This window comes from Serinus canaria, chromosome 14 (assembly GCF_022539315.1).
Source record: "Serinus canaria isolate serCan28SL12 chromosome 14, serCan2020, whole genome shotgun sequence".
NCBI lineage: Eukaryota > Metazoa > Chordata > Aves > Passeriformes > Fringillidae > Serinus > Serinus canaria.
Genome location: NC_066328.1, coordinates 7205325 through 7232883, shown reverse-complemented (window position 1 = coordinate 7232883; position 27559 = coordinate 7205325). Strand labels below are relative to the sequence as shown.

Here is a 27559-nt window from a genome sequence, read left to right as displayed (position 1 = left end):
AGCATCAGTATTAATTCTTAACCAGCTAATTACACTAAGAAAAGTGAGGAAACACAATTTGTCATTTATGCTGGTAAAAAACCCACATTCTTAGCTTATTTTTATCACTTTTTACTACATACAGGAATGTCCAGCCACAAACTATGGTTAAATATCCTTTCCATGATTGTATTATATGGCTACAAAATGTTCTCTCATTTTCTACATTCTACTGAAAATGAGACTGTGAAAACATTCAGCTAAGCAAAAGCAGCTGGAGAATAAAAGCAAAATCACCTCCTTTCTCTCTGAATCCAGCATTACCTCTGCCAAAGCTGCTGCCATGGGGCTGCAGTCCCCAGGTGGCTCTGGCCAGCTGCAGGTACAGCCACTTGCTGCAAGGCAAAGGTGATTTTACAGTCTCAGCAGTTCCATAAATCAGGCTTGAAGGAGATTCCTTGATAAACTGTTGTAACTAAAATGTAATTAAACTGACTCCTCAGCACAGCATTTCCTACCTTTCACCATGTTTAAATACCTGTAATACCCTCTAGGGAACACTGTTGTATGTGAGTACATACATAAAACATGACAGAATGCATTAATGATGCTCACTGTGTTCATCCCTCTTCAGGTGCCAAAGCTGCACCAGCTCCAGTTCCAGATAACCCATGGCATGGATTAAAATGTGTTCAACTAAATACTTAAAAACCCCAACAGCTATGACTTAATTACATGAGGACTTTATTTGCAACAAATTAGATACACTTGCTAAAAAAAGAGTGGATTGCAGCATGTAAACTATTTTATAAATTTGTTTTAAAAGACTTATTGCAGTGAAGAAAACATACTTTTGAGGGCTTTCAATATTCTGTAGTATTCTGTATTGCCTTACAGTAAGGCACTCCACATTGCATTTGGAAATAAAAGTTCTCTGTTTGTCTAGGAATCAACAGAGTGCCTTCTGATTACAGTATTCTGTACAGAATACTCTCCCCATGCAGTTATTCCAACTTCCATAGCTAGAGCCAGGATATATGCTAATTGAAGGGCAGTGAAATTTCAAAATGGAAGTAGTTGTTTTACCCTTAGTTTCTGTCAGTGACATTTATATCAGCCTCATTTACAGACTTTTCATTATATAAAACTATATAATGGAAACTATAAAACTATATAACATTATATAAAACTTTATAACAGATATAACAGAAACCCAAGCTGTGACTGCAAACCAGAATGTGTCTGCTCTCCTATTGCTCCTGGCTCTGAAGAGGTAAGAAGATAAAGTGTAGGAAATGGGAGAAAATATGACACAAAGGTAATAGGATATGATTCAAAAGTTGAAAAAATTCAGCAGTAGTCTGCTAATTTCACATTTTTTGAGATTTGTTTTTGTAAAATGTGCCCCATTTATATTGTCCAGAAGGTAACAGAAATTACTACATTTATTGGTTTTGAAATACCCTCTCAAGTTAAAGGGTTACAGACACCAGTTTCTCTGTAATAAGGAAGTATTACCTAGGAGCAAAGTGAAAATTCTCAGAACTGTATTTTTCAATCACATATTACCATATTTGCTCTGCTCTTCTCCCATATTCCTCATAGGTCTCATTTTCAAAAAGAAAAACAGGTCAACAGCTTCCTTGCTATTTAGGACGACAACAAACTGAGACCTGTTCTGGGACACTGCAGTCAGAAATCTGTAGTTCTGCTTGGGGAAACTTTAGGAAACTGTTTACATTTATCTAATACAGAAAAATATCTTTTGGCACAGCCTACTTTTGCTTAGCAAGCATATCCAGCAGCTCCTTCTCTATGCCTTGGCTGCCCAGGTCAGTTAAGCTGTAGTATCTGTGCACCACCTTCTCCTCTGTCACAACCACCACTCGAAGGCCGTGTGTATCCTGTCCCAGCTGACATCCTATAGCTGATGACACCACCATTTCCAGGCCTTTGTAGGACCCTCCAGCATTCCTGTGGTAATGCCCAGAAAATACAGCTCTAATGCCTGTTAAAGAAAAAAAGAAAAAAAGAAAAAAAAAGTATATATTTAGTTAGCAACTTCCAGGTGTCAGATTTACATTCCTTCTTTAATGGCTCATTAAGCATTTATCCCAAAATATTTGCCCAAAACTTGCATTTTAAACAAATAATTAGTAAACAGTAGTAAATAATTCTAACAGGAATAAATAATCAGACTTTATTGTGCTCCACCAGCTGTGTTTAGGGTGTTGGACTCTGAGTTCTTGATGCCCACTGCAAGGTGTGTTTGTTGTCTCCCCATTCCTTTGCCGAGAAATAAGGGACAATCCAGAAGCAGCTGATTAAAATGAGATACCTGCCTAGAGCATGACTGAAACACAGGCTGAAAGGTGAAGAGAGCAGAGCTGTATTTGTCAATTAGAATGAAGAAAATTCCCAAGGAGAGCTTAAACCTCTACACCAAGGCCAGCGACCTTAAAAAACCAAAAGGGGCAAGACAAGCAAAAAGCATACATGGGAAGGTAAGTTGTAGCCATTTCACAGACATTGAGGGTATCACAGATGGAACCAGAGCCAGGTACATCAAAGAAATCTAATAAAGCAGAAGTTTTAAGAAGAGGGAGAGAAAGAGGAGCAGCCAGGAAAGGAAAGGTTGACACCTGCAAAAGTCAGGCCTGGAATGACATGAATTAACATTTATCATGTATGGGACAAACAAGGCAGGTGACTTGATTCCCTCTCTATTTTTGATGACTTAAGGCTGTTCTATTTCCTTTTTTTTTTTTTTAACCCCCCAAATTACTTATATTTTGGACTTCATTGGAGTAAAAAATATGGAGTTTTTACAGAAATTTTGAAACAATTTGAAATTAAATGAACCATGTCATCCTCACCTCCAAACCAGTAATTCCTACTTTTAGTTTCTGCTGTCTAGCACACATAAACAAACAAATGGGTACAAACTGTACTTGTTTTATTTTGAATGGAAATGTGGACTTAGCATAAATAGCTAATTTTACAAACAGGATTTGGGATTAAGTTTTGGCATGCCTGGTCTAAGATCCTTAGACCCTTGGTCCATACTCTTACAGCTTCCTGAAGCTGCATCTAATGCTACTTTATACTGTTGTGAAACAGAAAAACTACTGGATCAGATGACTAAAAATACTGGAAATTTTGCTGGCAGGCCACAGAGGGGAATTTGTGAGACATTACAACCTTAAATGACATTTAAAAAATAAAAAGCTAGCAACAACTGATTTTGCCTTCAGACAGCAGAAATCCAGGAAAATAGCAGAGGCAATTTAAAGGTAATGAGGAGCATGCTACAACTTCACATGGAAATCCTTATTTCTCTAGCCAGAAAAAACCTTCCACATTTTCTCCTGCAGTAGATTTAGACCTCTTTCACAGAGATAAAGTGAAAAAGGAAGTAGTGAACCCATCTTAAGACAGCTGGCTAACATCAATCCTTTGCTTTTGTAGGAGTGAGTGATCTGAAGACTGATATAAAATATATAAACTTGGCTCAAAGTATAGTTAAAAATTAAGCAGCTTGGAAAGCAAAATATAAATTATTCTGCTGTGTGTCTGGTAAGAGCTACATGGGCTTTCATATTTCAAATCCAAGCCCTTCTCAAACAGCAAATGAGTCAATATGGAAAACAGAGAATGAAGGCACCTTGTTACTGAGCAATGGTACCAGAGCCTTGTCAGCTCCAACTTGTCTGTTCCCCTGTTTCAGTGTCTCAGGGCTGATTATCCTGCAGTGGAACCACTCTGGCTGCTGCATGAGGCACACTTGTGAGAAACACTGCAGGACAGCTTTGGGAGCTTGCTGTGACCCAGCTGCAGAAAGCCAGGAAAACTGGTCAAGTGTTTTTACATCTTGGGAGAAACCCAGTCAGAGTGTCTCAAAAGGCAGTGGTGGAATAGAAAAGTCAGTGATGCTGCTGCTGTAACAAGGTAATAAGGCTCTTGAGTATTTTCCACTTTTTCTCTGGGTAAGCAGAAGTACTTTAGTCTAAGAACAAGTAAGAATCATCGACCCATAGTGAGGTGCAAAGCCATGTGACACACTTTTAGTAACAGAATTAGGTACTTTGGAAAGGAATTAAGTTCTCTGTGTCCTAAAGCAGCATCTTCCCACCATCCAGAGAATTTGACATTTTGATTTAAAAGAGGAAAAGAAGCCAAAACTTTGTGTCATCATATATGTAAACCAAACCCTGACTAAGTGTAATTAGAAGGACAGAGGATACAAAAGTTACAAAGGAACTGTAGTTATGCTAAAGATAAAAAACATTCCACTTGTCTCGTAATTCAAGGAATGATTTTGAGAAACCCATCCTAGACAGAGACACACATCAGTAAAAAATTTTGCCCAGACTTCAGTTTTCAGATACCCTTTAGTGCTAGTGCTACTGTTAGCTCCTGTTATTGCTGGCTGACAGGATGCTACACCTTGAACAAGGACACAAACAGGTCACTGCTGGCTATTGATGGAGGCTCACTGATGGGGTTTTTCTGCAGGAGCATTTTCCTGTTCACTCAGCTGTACTGCAGCCACTCTGTGAAGCAGCTAGCTAGCTCCTTCCTAGCACAAGGAGGAAAGCTGAACCAGTCACTGCAATAACACCAAGATGACAAGCAGGCAATTTACTTTGCTCTTGCTTTTGATCTTTAACATAAAACGAATCTTAGAGATGTTTACACTCAAATTTAATTTACTAATTTCAGATGTTTTTCTGAAGTAATAACATCAAGTTGCTAGCAACAGACAACCCCATCCCTTCCTCCCAACTCTGTGAGGAAAGAACAGTGTCCTGGCAGACCTTGTTTTTATAGCCCACTTTAATGTATCCCCAGGTCAGTAAAAGGCATCCAGCTATACACTAAAACATACAGTCCCTTCCCACTACAACAGAAAAAAAAAGGTGGAGCAGTGATTTGTGTTTTATTGCTGGGTTCTTAAACAGCAGCTGGAAGAAGCATTGATATAAAAGCTGTATGAAATACTAAAGAACTCCTGTGTAAATAAATGTCCAAAGAAACAAGCATTCATTTTTTCATTTTTTATGAAATACAAAATTATTTGAATTTAAATGTGACTGGAGGTTTCACAGTATCCATTTACTAAAAAAAGCTGGATCCATTACTGCAAGACACTATTCATACCTAATGGATTATTCATTAAAGAAAAAATGGATTAAAACAGAATAAAGTAAAAAAACTGTGCAGACAGTTACATTAAAAAAAAAGGGCAAAACAATCCACACATCCTGTATCTGTGATCATCTTCATCATCTGATGTCAAGCTACTTAACAACACGACACAGAGTATCTGCTAAAGAAAAAAGGTCTGAACTGCCAAATCAATTTTTTGATCAGGACAGGACTGGAAGCCAGAGATACAGAGCAGGCTCCACCCAGTGCTGTGTACCAGGTCTTGTTCTGTCTGTCCTGAAACTTTCCTTGAGTCAAGAAAACACCTAAACCCACTGAGCTTCATGCCTGCTACCAAACATGACTTTTAAGAATCAGTCAAGATGTGAAAAAAGTCAATGTCTTTGTAAAAAAGGTTTAGATACAGGAATTGCTTCTGATTTTAGTAAACCAAAGCTGTCCTCCTGCCACCCCATTTGCCATCATTTTCTGATCAAACACAAAATGTCCTTTTTAGTTCTGATCTGAAAAAGCTCAATCTAAAAGACAAAAGATTTACCTTTTCCAAAGATCTGATGATAACTTTTTCCCTTCAGAATAATTCATCCCTACTAAAGAATGAAGTACCTATTTTGGTACAAGTTCTTTGAGCCCCGAGCAACCTACTTAGCAAAAATTATTCATGATGTAACAACAAACCCAAACAAGGATTGCTAAAGAGTCATGTGATGAGATGTAATACTTAAATATGTTGATAAGCCTTAGACTTGTCATCAGCTCAACCATGAAAAAAGCATATAAACACTTTGGTTTTATGCAAATTCACAGACTGCATTATGGCCTTTGGGGCTGTAAGGCAACACAGTGGCTGAGGCAAGGTAAGAGGGGAGTGCTGGGGAGGGGAATTACCAGCTCATGCAGTTTAGCATGCTGCCTTTGATGCTACCTGTTTCATAGGCAGAATCTTTACAGCACAACTCTATTTTAATAAAATTTCAAACTAAGTTCATATTTTAATTTGGATACCTTTTTCCAAGTTAAAACCACATTATGAACTCTTGACTCATGGTTTCTACTGCAGACATCTTTCAAAAGGAAATTCAAAAGTGTCTCTGAAGACTTTCCTCCCCTCTCTTTCAGTTTCTGTGTCTCCTTTCAAAAGCCAGCTCTAGAAATAAGTAGTAGAGCTTCACCAAGCTCTTGTTGATTTGCATTTTCCTCACTTTATCAGCTTTGGGAAGTTGGACAATTTTTACCAGCATTTCCCATCTTCACTTTATCTGTTGGTTCTCTCTCTCTCGGCTCTGTGACCCACATCAGCACAATGTATTAAAAGGTGCTTTTCTTACAGAGGGTGTAACAGGTACTGCTCCACTGCCTCAGTGGCCTAACATGGAAAAGTGTCTACACAAGTGTCTGAGGTCTGCTCTGGATGCTGCACAGAAAAGGATCAGGAGGCTCCAAGGGATCCAAGCAGGCTCAGAAGCAGCTGCCTGTGTACAACCATCACATCCTCACAGGCTACAGCAGCTCTGATTTTCTAGAGATTATTCTCTGTAACTGTGGCCATCTTACAGCACTGAGCTCCCAAGCAACCTAAAGCAGAGGAATGTTCTGAAAGAAACCAAGTCCTTACTAAAATAGTCAGCACCTTTTTCAGCCCTGGAGATACTGAAGAAAATTAGAGGAAAACTTTAGCTATCCCAGTGTTGTCAACACACTGTTAATGAACCAGGTGAGAAAATACTTAATTACACAAGAAACTACAACTGAGTATTGTGAGGAGGCAGTTTGTCTGTTAGCAGGAGAAGCTGAGATTATTTTAAAGAATTATGAAAGTGCAGCATACTCCTACAAATTATCATTTATCTTCTGTGGCACCAGGGAAAAGGGTCAGCATGATTTTGATGCAATTGCACTGTAAGAGAACAAAGGCATTTAGCTGTGTCTCATGGACAATTCCCCTGAGTGATAACATCCCTGTTGTAGCTTATTGTGCAGCTGCAGTCCTGTAATTCCCAGACTCCCAAGTTCCCTTAACTTGGGACTCCACTGCTGTCTTCTGTGGCTTAAAAAAATGTAAGGACTTGGAAGACTGGGCCTGTTTTCAGCTACATCTGGGCAGGAAGAAAGGGGACTCTGGCCTTTCTTCTCTGTGAGGCCCAACAAACTGCCATATCTTTTCTATTCAGTGTTTTGACCAGCCTTTCTATTTCAGGAATAGTTAAATCATGTTAGTGTCTCACTTTAAACAAGAAATGCCAGCCAAATCCTCTCCTTGCTTTATTAAACAAACAGGTGCATTCTGTAACCATGCAACAGTAAGATTTTGTGAAACAGGTAACACCTCTTAACTTCCTGAAAAATTTACTGTTTGCTAGTTTAATTCAAGAAATGCAGGCTGAGCCCCAGCCTATAGGGAAACTGAGTTGCAGCCACACAGGATGGAAAACAATGCACCCAGGTTTACCTTGAAAACCCCAAAGAAACATGTACCTGGGAAACAGTTTTTCTCACATAATCAGATAATATTGGGTTGTAATTCAGACTTGAGCTAGTTTAAATTCCAGGGGTGTCTGACTCCAATTTCTGTAATTACACTCACTTCTATGGCTTGATTCCAAAACCCCCTGAATTCAGAAGCAGCTGTTTTCTAACTCTAGTTCCAAATGCAATAACCCCATTTTTGAGGCAGGTTTGCTGTGTCCAAAATGTGACTGACCTCACCTCAGCTGGAAATCAAACTGCTCAACCCAGCACTATGGACAGAGTAAAAATATAGGGGAAAAAATTACCAACATAAAAATAAACCCAAGAAAAGCAAGCAGATTTTCCAAATTAGGAGGAGAATGCCTGGAATAATCAGCATAGGCAATCAGTAGCATGCTTTATTTAGACTGAGCCTTCAATTAAATAAATGCTTTTCTCAGCAAAAGCAAATGAGACTGTAAAAGAAGGAGAAGGCTAAATTAGTGCAATATGAATGACATAATAAATATGTAATGGGTACAGTACAGACCTTGCCTCTCTCTTCCCATGCTCTCTGTAGAGAATTTGGGGAAAAAAACCTGATTCTGACTGAACTATGGAATTTATCACATGGTTCAGATTGTCACCTTTTAAGTACTGATTATTGAACTATTTTTTACAGTAACTGCAGACATGAATCAATCTTCACTGCTTTTCATGTACTGGTTGATGGCTCTCCACCCAGACTGCAGGTGAAGTTCAAAGCAAACAAAAGGCAGAATTTCTTCAGAGAGCTGTGAAACATGAAATTCTGTCCTGCAGACCATTGTGAAAGCTGGCAGTTTTCACAAATCAACTGAACAAACCTAGAGAGGAATCACTAAACTGCATTATGTTGGTAACATTAATATGACACAGTAAGTCCTTGAAAGAAAAAATCTTGGAGGTGGGAAGAGGCCTGGAAAAAAATACCACTATGCACTTTTCTATCCTGTGCCCTTCTCAAGAGTTTGGGGAGTAGGAGCAGCAGGAGACAGGGCTATTGAGACCCTCATTCTGGTCTCATTACAGTGCTTTTCAGGTAGCTGTTCAAGTTTAATGATAAAATCAGATTTTAAATAGAGTTATGTTTATCCAAAAATCCCTGGGTCACCACACAAATCTGTTTCTCAGTCAAGGACTGAAGAAAGAGAACAGACTAGAAAAAGCTGATCCTGGATCCTTTTTTGTCCCCAAAAGTGCAAGACCTAGGGAGGAACACCAGTAGAGCCTAAGTGGAAGCAAAAAGGTGGAGAGGCAGTTCTGTAAAGACATTAAATTGTATTGGAGGATCTGAATGCTATCAGCACTCTTGCACCCTGTCACATTTTTCAAAGAGAGGAGAACCAAGTAAGTATCCAGGCACAGGAAGATGCTACTCTGAGATGTGTGTGTACACCCCCACACAGGTAAGAGCACACAGGTATTTTGTAAAAGGCAGTGTTTCTGGCAAATACAACCATTTAAGTCATATGGATAAATTGATCTTGGACATTTTCCCTGGAGTTTCAGGCACAAACTGGCTTTTCTTCCTTCCTTTCACTTGCACAGTACAGCTGCTGTCTGAAGTGCTGAACAATGTGGTCGGTTCAAGAGTAATACCTGTTCTCTCAACAATTTTGCAATCCAAAATGATTTCTTTCAGCTTCCCTACAAGAGCCACATTAACCATAGGCATTTTTTGCTGCACCTTTTTTTCTCCTCCAGGCACGTGGTGTATCTCATCTTTTCAAGACTCCAGTGCTACACAAGGAATAATAATATTTAGAAGTCTTTGAAAACAAAATCTCTTCAGTGGAATAGAATTGATTTTATCTCATTGCAATTTCAGAGTGCTCCCATTGCCTCATCTGCCAAGCAGGTGTTACAGCAGCAAAGAAAGATGTGAAAGCATCAGTCACAGCACTGTTAACTGCTCAGTGCTCAGGCAGCTCTCAGACTCTGTTATCAAAAAAAAAAAAAAAAACCAACCCAATAATTTCCCAGCAGAGCACCAGAAGAAGGAAACAGTCCCACTGGTAAGTATTGGGATCAACACCCTCTCTTTCATAAGCTCTTTGGTCAGCCCTCAGTAGCATACAGAATTATTTTGTGTAGCTCTTTTGAAGCTCTCTGTTGCCCCTCCTCAGAAGAGCTGTATGAATAAAAGAGAACTGAGTAATTAGAATTTACATTGCACAGCTCTATAAGCATCTCAGTAAAAATATCCCATGCATTCTTGTTTGCAAACATTATCCTGCAAACGTGCAGGAAACCTCAGCCTTAAATTTGCTTTGTAGCCTAAAGAACCATGAGTTTGGTGTGGCTGGTGGTCAGTTGGTCTGTATAAGTAGGAGACCAAATATTATTTTGAAAAGTATATTTATGTTGAAAGCTTCTTTCTATAAGACAATACTAAACAGAGCTATATAAACCAGAATTTTAGTGCCACTTGTTTTTCCTATATAATCAAAGGAGAAACAACAGGCACAGCCAGAGGGTCATTCCAGATCACCTAATTAGAGCACTGGTCTAAATAAGCCTTTAAAGGTCCAGTCTCTAGAAGGTCATTCTGTTCTTCAAGTTCATTTTTGTGAATGCCTCTTGTGAATGCCTACTTTTTTCCATTTGAAAGTGATGCTTTCAAATGGAAAGAGCTGACACAAACCTCAAACAGTCCTGGACTGCTGTGTGCTCTAAGGATCAAGAAGAAGCTTTAGTCCAGTGGATACAACTGATTTATTTTTTTTTTTCTGAGAACAAATATCACTTAATGTCCTTACAGACTATATGTATTTTGTACTTGCTGCTAAATATCTGAAAAAACAATTTAAAAAAATCTATGTTTGTCTATGTCCATGTAAGATTTACATCACTATACTTGGGAAACTGTTCTTACATAGAATATATCAAATGTGGTCACTCTACCTGGGCCATAAGTGCATAAATGCAATCTTCAAACAGGTTAAAGTAAATCACTGAAGTTGAGAGTATTTAAATTATCCTAAATACTGACACATAAGCAATGAGATTACTCACTCAATGTATGGGCTTTGCCAAAATCAAGGTCTCAATGGCAGGAAGATGAAAATATTACTCCCCTGTCAAACTCTGATTACACAACAAAGAAAATAATGAAACATAGCATATGTTGTCTGGTAAATTTTAGAAACAACAGCTTTCAACACTCCATGCTTTAATTCTGTGCTCAAATATATCTCAGCTGTGGATGTTCTGAGAGCTTCTTCTTCTTTTAACACTGCTCTCCTGTCACAACATTTCTAAGAGGAGAATGTAGACATATCACACACTTTTAATGAGTAAAGGTGTTAGAAGTTACAGCACCTCCAGTCACAAATATAATGAAAAAATATACCATTTAATGAAGTTAGGTTGTTATTTTTGCCCCTATGTGCACATTAAATACTTTTAACCACATCTGAAAAATTGCTTTGAAGACACTTGGATGAATTTAAAACTTTTTAATTAAAAGAAGCTGAAGACTGTAGGGAATTTCCTTCTGTATATTTCTATCTCTGGTCTAGTTATTTCCTTTAAGATGCATCATCTCTCAGCTCCATAGACCACATGTTCTTAAGCTAACTCTGAAACAAGATCTCTTTTCAACCCTCTTGGTGAAAAACCATCTATTAATTTAGGTTTTATTCAACAGAGCTTCTAAACACGTTTAGACATTTGCTTAAATGCTTTAGTTGATTTGTGCCATTAAGAAACATTTATTGCTATATTGTATTACCTAATATAAGTAAGGCTCAGTGTGTCAGTGATGGATGTAAGGACAAAAAGTCTTTAAAAGATTGCATATAGCTCACCAAAAATACACAAACTTTTCAGGTCATAGAAAAAAAATATTTAATGTCCTAATAAAATTTTACTGGAATGAGATATGTAAGAAAAAGTAGGTCTTTTATTACATAAACTGCCTGATTTGAAAACTTAATTTGCTGCCTATGTTTATCAAAGACACATGACTTGCAGACCAGATTTTTTGGCTAGACCATTACTACTTCTTTATTTTCCCTACAATGCTATGAGGAAACCTATTTATATCAGCACTGTAAAATCCTTAAAAGCTGAGCATGCATTTCATGCAGCAGAGTGGAGTGACTCCAGCAGATCTCACAGATGAGAACGTCAGGTCAGCTCTTTCACAGTTCTTGCACACGGGATTCTTCTGTACTTAACGTCTGTGTGTGGCAGAGACAGAGCTTGGACAGCTTTGGCTTGACTGGCAGAAGTTATACCAATACACCTTCAGAAAGGTATCTCTACTTAAATGCTAAACTCTGCTCTCAACTGAGCTGGTTTTCACTGTGACCAAAATCACATTTTCAAGGACAACAGCTCTTATGAGGCACTTAAAAAAAAAACATGGTCTAGCAGGACTTCTTACACATGCAGCTTACAAGTATGGTTTAACTTTGCACAGTAGTAATACATATTTACAAGTGCCAGATTTTCAATTATAAATATTTATCATAAGGACATGATTTTATCTTTAATTAGTCCAACTGTTAAGGAGACACTTCTAATGTGAGAAATGTAATTCAGTATTTCATACCAGATGTAGCTTCTACAGCTAGTCTTTTATCTTTGCTTGTAATGAAACAACAAAACCATTATGTAACATGGGAGTGATTAGAAGATAATAACTACAGAAGATGTGGGCTTTGGAATTAAAATAAAAATTTTCTGAAGTTGCATACCCTGTGACCATATGACCAATATGACCATAATTTAAGTATCTATTTCCTACACAATCCATATGAATTTCTTTGTTCTTATAAAGACCTGAATGACTAGATTATCTTTCCTTTCCTGAGTTCCTGACACTTCTAGAAAAAGTATAAACATGAGAAGTGGGGTAATTCCAGGTTTGATCCTGGGTTATAAACAACTGAAATATGATGCCCATCTAATAATGCCAAACACCCTAAATCATGCATGTTACTGACATAATGACACAACAAACATGGTTACAAGCACTGAAACAGCAAGAGGCAGAAGGAAGTAAGGAAGGACAGGTGACAGGTTGGGGGAGAAGAATAGTGGTAGCCTGGTAGTCTCCTAAAAAGGCACACTGACTTTTTTTTTTTCCAGAATAAATAGTTACACCAAATTTCTAAATTCAAAAAAGCAAAGTATGTTGGGATTTCATTGGCAATATCCTATCCTGTGTTTTAATCTTCCAAGAATGTATGAAATGAACTGGGGGAAAACCAGTTTCATGTCTAATGATGAGCTAAAATTGACTGTTCTTTAGCAAAGCAGAGGTTCAGAAAGCAAGTGGTGTCCTTGCATCTCTGTGCTTCTATGCCACCATGCCAACCAACAGCCTCTCTGCAGCCCACTGAGACCTCAGTGGTCTCACAAAAGCTGCTCCTAAACAGAATAATAAAATAGAAACAGAAGGCACCTGTTACTAAGGTAACTCTGAGCCAACTTTTGCTTCAGCTCATTTTTCTCAGCAGTCTGAGTTACTGAGCTGCTTGTTCTCTGTATTCATTTCATTAGCAAAATGTTTGATTATTGGCTTGCAAATGTTACCTATTGACTCAGTGTATACTAACGAGCATGCCAAAGATCAGTGTTTAAACACACTCATTAAGGAACCAAAGAACTTATTAGAGATGGGAATGAGGGACACAAGGAGAAATGATGGAGGGAACAGAAAGGAGTTTGGGAATTTCTTCCCTCGAGTTGTATTGCTCATTCCCGTTCCATACCTTTCCCCCATCATTTGAAGCCTTCCCAACTTCTGGTTAAGCCTCTGGACACCCTTGTAAGAAACACCACAATGTAACAACAATGTTACAATGATAATGTTTCTTTCACCTCTTGATGAATTATGTTCCCAGTACTGAGTGTTGTCAAATATTAGTAAACCAACTGGATGACAGGAAATCCTAGAAAAGAACTGTTTTGGTTCTCACATTAATGCCAGTTTCCTGGGATACACCCATGAACTAGGATGTGCTGCAGTCCATGGTACACAGGCAGTCACAGCTGCCCAGCTCTCCAAGAGCAACACTTCCCACTATATTAACACTAACACAAAAATGAAAAGATATGAGATATTCACAGCATGTCTCCTTATGGGGAAAAAACCCCACTTGTAAATCTTGAATCTGCAAATTAATCAGTGCCCTGGAGAGCCCTCAGATAGCTGTGAATTTTGGCCCCACTGATTGGAAACAGTAGGAGACTGAGAGCTTGGAAATTAGGCTGAGTTGGATGAGGCCAGGCTTAACAATTAGATGGTAAATTGGGAACAAGATCATAAAAAATTTGCATTGTTCAGCAATCCAAATAATGTGCTCTGTTATAGATAGAGAGAAAATGACATTCTGATGCAGCGATGGCAGGATGGCAGGAAATTTTGAGGGACTGGCACACTCCAGGAACATGAAGGCAATTACCAGAAAACAATGGGAACAGCATGGAGGAGTAGCTGTGTACTGAGTCTGTCTCCATGGCGTCCAAATGGCATCACACAAAGCTGAGGGATTTGGTACAATTACTCATTTAGCACATGCTCCACCTGCCCTTCATCCCAGACATGGCCCCTATTAGAAAGGGATGTGCTAAGGATTGATTTTAGCAGAGCAAGACTTGTTTTAACACTGAATAAATCTGGGGTGCATTACACTCTTGGTTTAAAATTGGCTCAGTGTGGGAGAAAGCAACCTCCAAGGTAATTCTGAATTCTGTTTCCATGTTTTATGTAAAACATAAATTCTGTATTTTTCTCCTATGGCAATACCTGATCTTCCCCTCTGTAGGCAGGAAAAACTCAGATTGTCTTGTATCTGTCAGTACTTGAAAAATGGAAACCTTGCTATTTATGCTAAGGAACTTTTCATGTTTAGCTTTTTACTTTTCCCTCAAAGTTTTAAATTTTGTCCGACACTTTTTACAGTTGAGTAGATTCAGTTGAAAATTTTGATCTCTGGGAAAAAATGAGACTTATAAGCTGTATTCAAAAATTCCTTGAAAACAGTACCACTTAAATTAAATGTATTTTATCTGGCAGCAGAGCCATTAACAATTTGAAACAAAAATTCAAGAGAAGGAAAGTTTGAGAAAATACCTGCTTTATGAAACTTTTCCATTATCTCCTGACGAACTGATTTCTCCAAGTTGAAGTAATCGTCGTCTTCATCAGGTTGGCTCAGAAACAGAGGGATGTGCTGAAACACAATTATATGCTTGCATTTTTGGTTTGCAGCAACAGCCAGCTGCTCATCGAGCCAGGCATCCTGGGCTTGCCTTAACTCAGGGCACTTGGAAGAATCAAAGTACAGCTGAGAATTCAACACAAGAAAGAAAACACCTCCAACCCAAAAGCTGAAGTAGTCATCTCCCCAGTTCTGGCAAAATTCATCTATGGTTTCTCTGGATGGAGTATTGCCAATATCATGATTCCCACTGACAAATACCAGTGGTATGTCCTGGTCAGTGTTTTTCAAAACATTCTTTAAATCTTGCTCTTGGTTTTTTTTCCATCGGGTTCCTAAAGAAAAAAAAATACAAAACATTGAGTATTTATGGGTTTTTTCCTCACCTTCATTGTTAGGTTTTGTTTATGGAACTGTGCATAGGAAGACAATATTGTGTATTAGATGTGATCATGAAAACATCTCCACTTTATCCCTGTGTATCCACCCAGCCCGGTCCCTCCCGTCCCAGGGCCGCAGCCATTTCCAGGAGCTGGACTGAAGGCAGGCTCTGGACAGGACCCAGCAGAGAGCACAGCACTGGTGGTGCCATGGCCACTGCTTTCCACCAGGAGCTTCAGCTGATTCTTTTCATCTACAGACTCAGGATGTGATGAAAAAACGAAGCAGCCTTGGATGGTGCCACAGCACAAGGGTAAAAACCAGGCCAACTTCTGCCTTATATTTTACGGCTGTGTAACAAACTTAAGTTTTTTTTTTTTTTACAAGAACTATTTTAACAGCAAAAATTTAATCAGTGTCTTGTGATGACTTATTTATATTATGAGTCTCTTTTAATAATAAGAATGCTATTAAATAAAAAAAATAGTTGTGTACTTTGCTAGTTTTCCCTGCAATTTATCTATATTAATATGCATATCCATACAGGTACTCTTCTGTATGTCAGGAATTTGTCCCAACCTACAAAGATTTATTGTACTGACAGTTTGATTTACAATCACTGAAAAAATTTAGAAAGACGTTTTAAAGGGATAGTTATTTTCTTATAATGATTACAGAGTTTTCCTATGTTTTCTAAAGACTAATCTTTAACTAGAAGCCATTGATATGATGATTATTAATTAATTAAATGAACATGTATAAATGGGTTTTGTCCTGCAATATGTAACACACATCTAGCATGGGCCCATTTCACAAACAATAACTCCATTTTTAACCAAAAGCTGTAACAGGACTTTTACAAGAACTCTGAATTCAGGCTTCTAAAATACACTTGCACACAGGTCTGTGCCAATCAATCATCATGTACTTTCAATTGTGTTTTTACACATACCTTATACACAGAAATGCATAAATGGGTTCCTGTATTGCAGTTGTTGTATTTTATGAGATAAAAGAGGTTTTTACAATTTCTTCAAAATACTCATGATGAATGTATTGACAAAGACTGACCCTTATTAACAAATATTTTATTTTACATACCCTACAGTTACAGGCTTTAGTACCACCTTATTGCTGTTACCAGAATTCTACAGCTTTATAAAAATACTGAGAAAAAAAACACATTAGGTATAAATTGTGGCTAAATGTAAGGACATTGATATGAGGTGCATTAAATCAAAATCCACAACTCTCTTGGGTTTAACTGCTGTAGAGTGTAGAAAGTTAATGTAAGAAAATCTTTGAGTAAATTGACAAATACTGGGCATATGATGCCCAGGGAAGTCTAGAAAGTAGTGGAGAGCAGATCACTTTTAGGGGTATATTAATGGTCAGTTTAGGCTGTTCTCGTTAATCCCAGAAAAATGCCAGGGCAAATAACATCTATATTACTTGGGGATGCTGAATTTTAAAAAATAAAACCAAAATTGAAATAAACCTGGCACACTGCTGTCCACAGGGTAAAGAACCTGGCTGAGAGTGCTGCTTTTACTGCCACTTCCCATTTTCCTATGGAAAGAGTTGGAAATTTTAAGCTCTAAATATGAAAATATATGGGGGAGGAAGGCAGGGAAATGCAAGGGGGGAAGGCTCTGTTCAGAACCATGTAAACACATTACACCATGTTAAACTCCATGCTATCACTTTGGGAAATTTAGCTAACAGTTGCAGAGTATAAAGACATTTATGCAAAAGTTACAGAAATAATTTGCAGAATTATGTATACCTCTTCCCAGTGGTGAAATTCAAGCTCTAGAGACTAACACTTAGATTAGATTTGTCGACAGCAGGGCACTGATTCCCTCATTTAATGAAATATTATTTCTATAGCAACAGAGAAACATATTCAGTATTTATTGCAGAAAACAGATTGCTCAAAACGGAAAACGAGATCTCTGCCCAAGAGCCTAGGAAATCCTACTACAGAGAGATTGGTTTAGAACAACTGCATCTTGGCTTGACCTTCTTGGCAGAAGGTTAAAAGAGAAGAGATAAAAGTGGGATGAAGTAGAGGAATGTCTAAGGACCCCTAGGTGCAGTGCTGGAGAGGAAGGGCTCGGATGTCCCACTGGCCCTGAGCTGCACCACCACAACACACAATGAGTGCCACAAGGAGCCCTCCTGAGGCACCTCCCCAATTCACATCTGAGGTAAGGAACAGGTAAAGAAGACAAAGACAGTGCTAAAGAAGAAAGCCACTGGAAAATTAAAGTGGTCCCTGCCACAGCATAAAAAATATCCTTTTAATCTCAGGCACAGAGCTATAATATCTAATTATTCCAATTTTTATGAAGAACATTTCTGTTTGATTGATATGTATTTCTTTGGCTTAGAGGGAGCTTTGTTGTAGGTGAATACGAAAATAATATAGTGCCAAAAGGCAATACGAAAAAAAATATTTGTGAAGTGCCAGGGTAGATGCACCTGAAATAAATTTCTGTGGTGTTTATCCTGGCATCATCTGCAGTGACATTTTAAAATTCTGGGCCACAATTTTTTGTCTTTATGCTAGGTTGTGTAAATAAATTCTTGCCCTGAGTTAAATTACTTTACAAATTAATAGCCCATAAAGGGCAGCTTGGCTTTTATGAAAGTGAGAACTGTTGCTGGTGCAGTTGTGTGCAATTTTCCTCAGCTCCACAGCCTATCATTTTTGAAAGCTGAGTGATGTGAACAGGAGCATGAAGGTGCAATGTCACCATGCCTGTTGTTCTCTGCTGTGTATCCCTGTTTGCCTCACCAGCTCCAGTGTTCTGTCCTGCACTGCTTAAAGGAACCAAGACAACCAGCCTTCCTCACACACTGAAAGAGCAGATTTCAAGACAGTACTTTTACAGCACTATTGCTACAGCTGTCTTCAGTCAGCAGAATTACAGATTATTCTGCTGAAGAAACAGTCCTTTAGGTACTCATCCTTAGTTACAATTTCCTTTGGTATTCCACAGAAGGGTGCACCACTCTAAGATTGGGTTGGGTTTAGTTTTTGTAAGGCACCAGCTATTAAAAACAACTTAGGGCACTGTCTCCCCCAAGCTGTATCTGCAATGCTGATGGTAATTTCTGTACAGCACAATCCTTCCCATAAAATAACCCCCAACAACACTGTAACTTTTCCTCCAGAAGTATTCCAAATGAAAAATTATCAATTAATTAACAATAGCACCAGTTTTTCTACTGATATGAATTAGGAGGGGGAAGGGGGTGGGATTATGATGCCATTTTGAGGTAGTACCCCCAGGCATTACTGGCTTGGTGATAGGTGAACTTTAAATCCTCTCCCCAAGGCAAGAGAAGCCTTTAGCTCAAACATCTTCAAATAATTTAAAAATATACAAAAATGTGGTACAATCATTTCCTGGATTTTTCATTACTCAGTCTCAGTATTTTAATGTATCTTAAGTGTCCCAAACTTAGAAGAGCTGCAATCATATTGTTTTTTAAAGCACAAATTTTCAGTTTGAAGAAGAAAAAAAAAGAAAAATCAAGTTTTATGCCAGCAACACTCTTGAAAGGCCCTGATGTGACAACTGCAATCTGTTTAACATTTAACCCAAGAGACTGCATACGCTGAAGACCAAAATACTATAGAAAACACCAAATAGAAACAGTACCTACATTTGATAAAAGCAAAATAGAAAATGTCAAAACACCAGCCATGAAAATAAGATTTAGAAAAACACTGGGCCCATTCCTTCTGTAATTTATGACTATAAAAGAAGTACTCTGACATCAAAAGACAACTAATTATTGATCAAAGCAAACACATGATTGTTAAAAACCAACAGATAGATTTGTGTATTTTCCTGGGCCTTAGAGTGCATCACAATTGCTTCAATCAAAGGGTCTAACTATTTTGAGTCTTGAGACTTTTGTCCTGTTTTGTGTGTTTTCATGACTGTCTGCAGTTGCCCTACTCCTCCATTTAAAGGACCTCCCCTAGCACTATTCCCTACATTTCGAGGGAGGAGGGGGCCCAAGGCTATACTCAAACATGCTCTGTTTTAGCTGCACTGGAGGAAATGTAACTGCTACCTCCATCTCTGTGGAAAAGCAGCCTCCTCCTGTCAACTAGGAATGCCTTTCATCTCTGCTCTTGCCTTGGATACCTGGCTGCTGGCTCCAGACTAAGAGGGCTACAAGGAAGACCCTACACCATCCCTGTCTGCTGACCCCTCCCCAGGGACAGCCACACTGGTGCCACTGTCACTTGGAAGACATCAGAGGTCCAAACCCAATGGTATCATCAACACCACACTGTACCTGCCAGGCTCCTTCTGCAACTGCATCTGCTTGCTTTGCATTAACATAAAAATCTGAGCTCCAATCCTGCCATTTTTCAAAGCACCAACCCAGCATCTCTGAAGAGATGCTCTGAGTCATCTCTTCAGAGCACTGATGCAGATGGAGCTTCCCCACCCCAGAGCTCTGACACTGTTCCTCACTGTGCTGCCTTCTTTCCTGCCCTTCCCCATCCCATCAATAGGGGTGACTCCTCCTGACTGCAGGGCCAGACTCTTCCCTCTACTCATCTCTTTACAATTGATCATCCCATAAAAGTGATTCTCCCGTGGGCTGTGAGTGGAACCAAACACTACGGTCTCCACGTTCTCTTTTGTCCTGGGAGGCTACAAAAATGTGATAATGGACAGGGCAGGGCATAGAAAGGAAACCTCCCTGGCCACCCAGCTCAGTCTTACCAGTGCTCTTCATTGTTTCATGCTTGAAACTTAAAAGCTTCCCCTCTGGTGTCTGCTCTAATGAACTAATGCAACACACTGTGTCATTCCAAATTATTATGTGCAGGAATAAGCTGATCCATTTTAATAAAGCCATTATGGTCATGTTCTGAAATAGTTTTTTTTTGCTTTAGTCTGTGCTGTAATAGCTAAAATGTCTCCTCTTACTTCCTTAGACATATATATTTCTAATCTTCAAATAGCCTGAAGACAATTTTATGATGAACAAAAAATGATACAGTTAAAAATAATGTAAATATTACTATATTCACTCCTGAACAAACTGATTGACTACTCAGTCTAACTTACAAAGAACCCAGTTTCATTAGTTTCATTGAAAAGCAGAATCTGGAATACTCATTTGTCTACAGCTGTAAGTGACTTTTTCAATATTCAAAACAAGTAATAATCTGTTCTGAGGTTCAAAAAATGATCACACAAAAATTTTCCTACATGAAAATACAAATTAAATTTATTATATAACTTTGAGCATTAAAACAAGAAGAAATTTTAACTCTAGTTTAAGCTAATAATGAACAATTATTACATTAAAGCAATTACAAAATCCCCAACTGTACAAGGAAGCCTATTAGGGGATCAACTGCTCCTGGTTTCAGTGCATGACATTAAATATAATGACTGCAAATGCTGACATTTTTCTGAGTTCCAGAGTTCCACACAGGTGCCCACAGAACAACCTAATTCATGGCATTTACCGCTCCATGTTCTGCTGTGAAAATAAGTATTATCCTTCACTTAAGCTCAACTCTGCTCTTATCTTTGCTCATCTCCCAGCAACACAGAGCTGTCACAGGAAGCACAGGCTACCACTGCCTTTGGGTCTGTGGTTCTGATGAAATCATCACAAACAGGAAACCAAACTTAATTTTCAAAAGTTCATAAAAAGATCTATTACTTGTACTAGATTTTTAGTACGGTATCTAGTACTTGTACCATAAATGTAAGATCTGAGAAAATTGTGTAGCTAATTACATTGCCAAGATTTTAATATTCTGAGATATTGATCTGCTAATCAGATTTCTAAATTCAACTGCATACTAGACTAGAGAACATGGTTTAAAATACAAATAAATATATACTTGCTGAAGATTAAACATCTGTTTCTGACAGCCCAATGGTTTCTCTGCAATATGAGCCTGTTGGACTTGTGTGGAGATCTCTGATGCTTCCCTACTCTGGGCTGATTAGAGCAAATTTAATTTCACAGTAAGCTGTTTGAGGCTTTGAACGCTCCATTAGGTTTTACTAGAATCAGATAATTACTACAAAATGTTTATTTATGCAACCACAGTGGCATTTCTTTAAACAGTTATTATTAGATATTTAACAAATAATGTGCTGCTTACCCAAATTCTTAGCTATTATTAATTAACACAAGTGTAAGAGTTTGGATGAGAAAATAGCCAGGAATCATTTTGGTTTGGATTCCATCCTACCAAGCATATCAGAATAAGGTTACAAGAGCAGAAGAAACAGATGCAGTGAGTTTAGTTAGATTATTCTACCTTGTGGTCAGGAAACTGGGTCACACCTAAACCCTGCCCTATTGATCAGGCAGTGACATATTAATAGAAATGTTACCTTGCACTCAAACAAATACAACCTTTACCTATACCCTGATTCAGTATAAACATTTGGAAGCCTCTGCTTCTGCCTTGCACCTAAAAAGTAGATCTGTGTCTTTTCTACTTCATGCTCTATTACAATTCTCCACTGGCAAACATTCAGGAATTGGGATTTAGCTGACAATTTTGCTGAAACTGCAAGTGTCACTGGAATACAGCTGCCTCCTCCCCAGCTGTGCCACGATGCTGGGAGCTAAAAAAATACACAAACTTGCTTTTGTTAGTCAACCAAGCAGACAGTTCAAATAGCAAAAAAGGTAAATATAGTAAAGGTGAAATGCTTACAGCCATTTTTAAAGGTGGAGCCTATTTTAAGACACTATTTTTTGACCTGCTCATATGCCTATTATATGGACAAATCAAACATCAGCAATCTTGCTCTTGCCTTCTAGATGAGAAAGAGATTTTTTTGAGAATTACTATATTTTTAGTTAAAATTAAAACTTGACAAAATATCTCCTTATATACATGCCTCACTTAAGGGCTAGCAGTGCAGCCTAATTTTATCTAGCCAAATTTTAAAAATAAATTAATGATCCTTTGTTTTAGCAAAATTAGTTATTTATGGTAGTTTAAAAGCAGTATTAAAAGCAGTTCACAGGTTTTTTTCCTTTGTGGAATGTCTTACCAAATCACTGTAAATAGCATTAAGAACTTGAATTGGACCTGACATTTCTCTGTAATTTATTCAGTTCACAAATGTATAAATGGCAGCTTGTGCATTTGCATGCAGATTTCAGCAGTACACTCCCATCTCATCCTGTGTGCAAAACCCACCAGCAGCAGATCTCCAGCTCCCAACACCTCGTCCCTGCAGCGTGACCATGCCAGCCCTGTGACGCAATAAGCACGAGTGCAGCACCTGCCTCGCCAAGGACAGCCCAGCTGGCTGCAAAGCAGCTGCAAATGCACAGCTCTGCACAGCAAAGGCCTGGGCAATATTCCTCACAAGGAAAAGCACACATGGCCAAATGACTGTGGACTTCATCAAGTGTGATAAAACTGGACATTTCCTCTATGCTCCTTTTTAGTGGATCCTGGACCAAAAGACAGGTAAGACTTCCTGGGACGTACCGACTTCAGCTCTTACACAAACTAAGTATTCACTGACCTTTCCTGACCAGCCCAATATGTTTTTTAATTAAGAGAAATAAGAACATTCACAAATAGGTTTTAAACAATAATGCTTTGACTATAGGAACATTTGCTATGGTGTGTGCTTTCATCAGTCTAGAAAATGAGGCAAATTAAAGAGCTTTTTTTAGCTTTATCCTGTAAGGTGTTTGCAATTATATGCTGCAGCCCGTGTCTCAGGATTTACTGTCTATAAAAATTACATTTTTGGAGGGAGTCAAGCTAAGGCACTCCATATTGAACAGAAAAAGAGAGACAAATATTTTAGACCATGGCAGTTACACATCCAATTTGGGCATGGGAAAGAAGCTCAAGCTAATGCAGTTGTGATTCTCCCAGGAGAGAGGATGCCTTCAAATGCTACAGTGATTATAAACAGAAATGAAGCAATACCACTGTCTGGCCACCAGAACCATCAGTTCTGATGTTCCTCAGCTCTGCAGCTTGTCTATTCTGAATGTAAATAACTTCACTCTCCTCTGTGGACGTGTCACAGCTCATAAGAGGGACTAATTGTATAAAAGCCAGTATGCCCATCTCATCTCATATTCTGATAATCAAATTGTCAAGCAGGAGTCAAATGGAGAAATACTGATTTGAAAAACTGTCACTTACTTGCTGTCTAAATATGAACTCAGAATCTCAACATTTGGCACCTGTTTTTAAAATCTTGTTGCGCATCACTGCCTGTATTATTATATGAAGAAACACTGCATGGGAGAGAGGATAGGGTATATAATTTTGAGGAGACATGCAGTTTCACTTTTCACATAAAGAACATACTGTTGCCCAAAATTGTAATTAGCTGAACTGAGCTGATGTGCCTTATTGAGGCTTTATGGAGGAGTTAAGAGCGTTAGTGGAACGTGCGAATTCCTGGGGGAAAACGCAAACCGGTGATGCGCACACAGACACACAGAGCCCAGCTGGCAGGCAGGGGGAGCTGGCTGGCACCCGAGAATGTCCCAGAAGAGCTGGGGCCCCTGGAAGCAGCAGCAGGACAGCCACACATCCTGGCTGCAGGCAGGTGCTCGATGATTGAAGGACAGAGAGCAGGGAGACAGACAGAGGGAGGACACTGGGCAGGAAGAGCACTTGCATCTCCCGCAGACCCACAGTGATTCTGACACTGACAATTCTCTCCCAAATTCATGACTGCTTTTTACAGGACGCCAGCCGTGGAAGGTAAGTTTTACCTTTCACCAGCACAAGCTGCTGCAGCTCTGGGGCCTTGCCTGGCTGTTTTTCCCCCCATGACACAAAGTAATCTCCTGGCAGCTCCCGAGGCTGCAGTGTCTCAATGACCACGAACACATCAGCAATGAGCTGTGTACAGCTGGGGCACCTCTGTTTGCAGCTTGTCTATTGTTAGGGCCTTTTCTGTCACCTCCTGTTTAAACTATTCACAGTAACAACACATGCCCGGGCTCACAGCCTGAAACCCACATTAGATGGCACAGAAAAACATGAAAATATGCAACAGACACAGTCCTGGAAGCTCTTACAATCCAAGTATGACCTAACAAAGAGAGTGAGAGACACAGACAGCAAGCACACCAAGGAGCAATAAGAAAACATTATTAAATATGACTGCAGCTCTTTAAAGCTGATTGAAACAATCAGATGTTTTAGCTTGCTCCACTTAAAAAAGGTACATTTTTAAAAGCACAAATGGTGAAACATGTTATAATAATGATTTTAAAACCCTTAATTAAACAATTTAATAATATAGAACAAAGGTAGAAAAAAATAGAAAAATGTCAGTCCTTGGGCTTAACTGACAGAAAAGGCTGATGTGAGATTATAGAGCACTGCATGACCTGGGTAGGGAATGTGTACATTAGAGATTATTATACCTTCACATTAACTAAAATAATTAGTACAAGTGTTCACAGTGTATTTCAAGTGCCATGATAGTAAATTCCAGTGATTTTTATTTCTTGTAATTAACATATACACACAAATGAATTTAAAAATGCAAGCATAAACATTACTTGCTCACTGATCCATTACCACACTGCTAACAGATCAAGCTTTATCAAGTTCTATCAGGTTTTTTTGTGATTATACACATTATTAGACAAGTCTCGTTACATTTAGTCTCTAACAGCTACATTTTATTATAGTCAGAGCAAAGTAATTTTGAAAGAGACTTGCTGTCTTGTTCTTTTACCATGTAACAGAACAATTAATTAAAAAAAATTTAAACACCTGGACTAAATACATCACATAAATAACTTTCCTGGCTAGAACTATCAAGTTACTGATAGCAATTACATAATTAAAAAATTGCAGGTAAACTATTTTCTCAGAAGGAATTCGGCCACTTAAAAATAGTTATTGGATTTTCAGCTTCACAGTCAGTGTTTCTCAGTGGCTTCAGCAGGGTGACCTTGGCTGCCAACAGCTGAATTCTCTGCTGCTGTAACAAAAGGTGCTGAAACGCTGATGCTGTTTCCTGGACACCAATCTACACTGGAGGTAGGAGTGTAGGAGAAGGAAGCAGAATGTTCATGTTAAACAGGAACAGGGAGGAAAAGCAAGCAAGAAGCTGGGGGTGTTTGCCCCACATTTGGAGGGCATTATTCTGTAGAACAGACACCAGCCTGATTGAACTTGAGCCAGGATTGGGCAAGAGCTCAGCCAGTAAAGGTGGGATTTTGCCACAGACCACCCCAAAAAGGACAAAAGAATGGATAAAGTCTCCGACGAGCAACTTGAAAAAGTCTCTAGATTGCCCTGGATCTTATGGGATACGAACACCCCTGACACCTGCTGACAGCAATCCAGGAGATCTGGAATCCAGAGGCAGTCTGGGACAACCCCTTGACACAGACAGGCCAAGCAGGGCTCCCTGCCCTGGTCCTGATGTTCATGAGCACAGGAATGCTGGGGGGTGTGTTAATCCTGGCAGCCTTGGCTGTAGCAGCCTCCAAGGGGGAGTTCAAGACCCCGAGGGAAGCAGGAAAGGCAGAGAGCACATCTGGGGCCTCATGACAGCACATTGGCTTATTCAGGGATCAGCCACAGGATCCTGGAAGGCTGTTCTGAAAGCAAGAGTTTGAGGGTTGGCAGTGTTCAAAGACAAGGTCCTATGAACACAAGAATGGTCCTTCTGGATACTCAGGGAAGGCAGAGGGAGAGAGAAAACTGTAGGCTATAAGGAGAATGATCTGGCTAAATGAGGAACTCATGCCTGGGAACCAATGAAAAAAGGACATAAAAGGGAGTTGGAACCAAAGACATACTTGAAAGAAAGAACACTGAAAAAGTACCCTGGTATGCAGGGCTGCTGTCAGGAAAAGCACTCTGAGGGCTGCAACTAGCAGAAGGCAGCAAAAGCTTCTACTGCTACTTTAGCAATAAAACAATAAAGAAAATACAGCCCTCTGCTGTGTGAGACAGTGACAAGCAGCAGGTATACTCAGAGCTTCCTTTGGCTCCCCGCACTGAAACATTCTCCTAGAGCTAATGGAGCACAGGAAACACTAGGGATGGAATCAGCATCTCCTGTAGAGTTTCAAACCGGGCCATCCCACGGGACTGATGGGATGAATCCAAGAGTACTTAGAGTGCTGGCTGATGTCACTGTGAGGCACTGCTCTACAATCATCAAAGGGCTGTGGAGCTGGGATGTTGCTGTCTGGATGAGTGGAGAAAAAGATGGGTGAGGAATTGGCTGTTGGACTGGAACTGGACTGCTGGGCTCCAGGTGCATTTGTAATGGGACAATATGGGAAGTTTTCATAAAACCAAACAGAAGGTTCCAGCTTTACATTTAGAAATCAATTTCCAGAGTTTTAGAAAAATGCAGTCAAATAAACACAATCTGATCAACAATATTTTGCAGATTATTTTTTTACATATTATTTTACAAATTATTCATTTTTGTCATATTAAATTATATTATATAATGCACACAAATGCCATCAAAAGGAAGTCCTTCATTGTCATGGTGTATCTAAGTGTAAGCATAGAATTCATAGAAATTACATTCAGTGAGATAGTTGCACTATAAGGTAACACTTAAAATTCTTGATGTGATTGTACCACAATATTAGTGTTACCAAGAATAGATATCCTATTCTGATTATGTAATCAAGAAAAACTTCTGGAAATAATATTCAGAGTACAAACTACTTTTAATCAGCAGCTAAATACCAAGATATGATTACTTCGTTGCTCTAATGACATCTGTAATAGATTCCAAGTGCTGTGCCTGATTGCTTCCCAGCTGATCAGGATTCTGTTCATCACTTCTAGCTGCTGGAATTCTGAGATTTCTTGGAGTTCCTCTGCAAAAGGCTTCAACACTGGTTCAGCTAAATGGCTACAGTGCATGCTTTAAAACAGTCCATCAAAAACTTTACCCTTAGTACTCCATGATAAAATGTTTTAAGAGAAGAGAGGAAGATCTGTGTTGTCCACTCACTTTTTCCCAACAGGAATTGATTAAAAAGCTGTATAATCTCCCTGTCCTTTTAGGCACCTAGTCCAAGACTGCTAATCCACAGGTATCTGCACCACAGAGCAAGTCACTGTTATCTCTGCCATCAATTTACACAGAAAGATAAAGGGCTGTAAAACTGTACTTTTATGTACAACTTAATGGTTAAATTGTACTTTCATGTTTATCAACACACAGCAGAGCAAGCCATTTGTATAAACACAAAGGCAATAATGAAGTAATTGTTCCAGCTGAATATTCTACAATTTCTTTTAATAGTGCATTTCCTTAACCACTTTATATAACTACATGGTAACACAGGCTTGAAAACTATTAACATAA

General features: G+C 38.9%; 1 protein-coding gene across 2 annotated transcripts in view; it reads right to left on the bottom strand.

Annotated features, from left to right (window-relative positions):
* Positions 1–700: 700 nt before the first annotated feature.
* CPPED1 (calcineurin like phosphoesterase domain containing 1) overlaps positions 701–27559 on the bottom strand; it is a 39149-nt gene continuing 12290 nt past the window's right edge. For both annotated transcript variants that reach the window (XM_009091923.4, XM_030229727.2), the window contains exons 3-4: positions 14726–15148; positions 701–1987 (exon numbers count right to left, since the gene is read on the bottom strand). In XM_009091923.4, coding sequence (XP_009090171.2) covers positions 1755–1987; positions 14726–15148 — 656 coding nt within the window. In that variant the 3' untranslated portion in view covers positions 701–1754. The remainder of the gene's footprint in view (positions 1988–14725; positions 15149–27559) is intronic.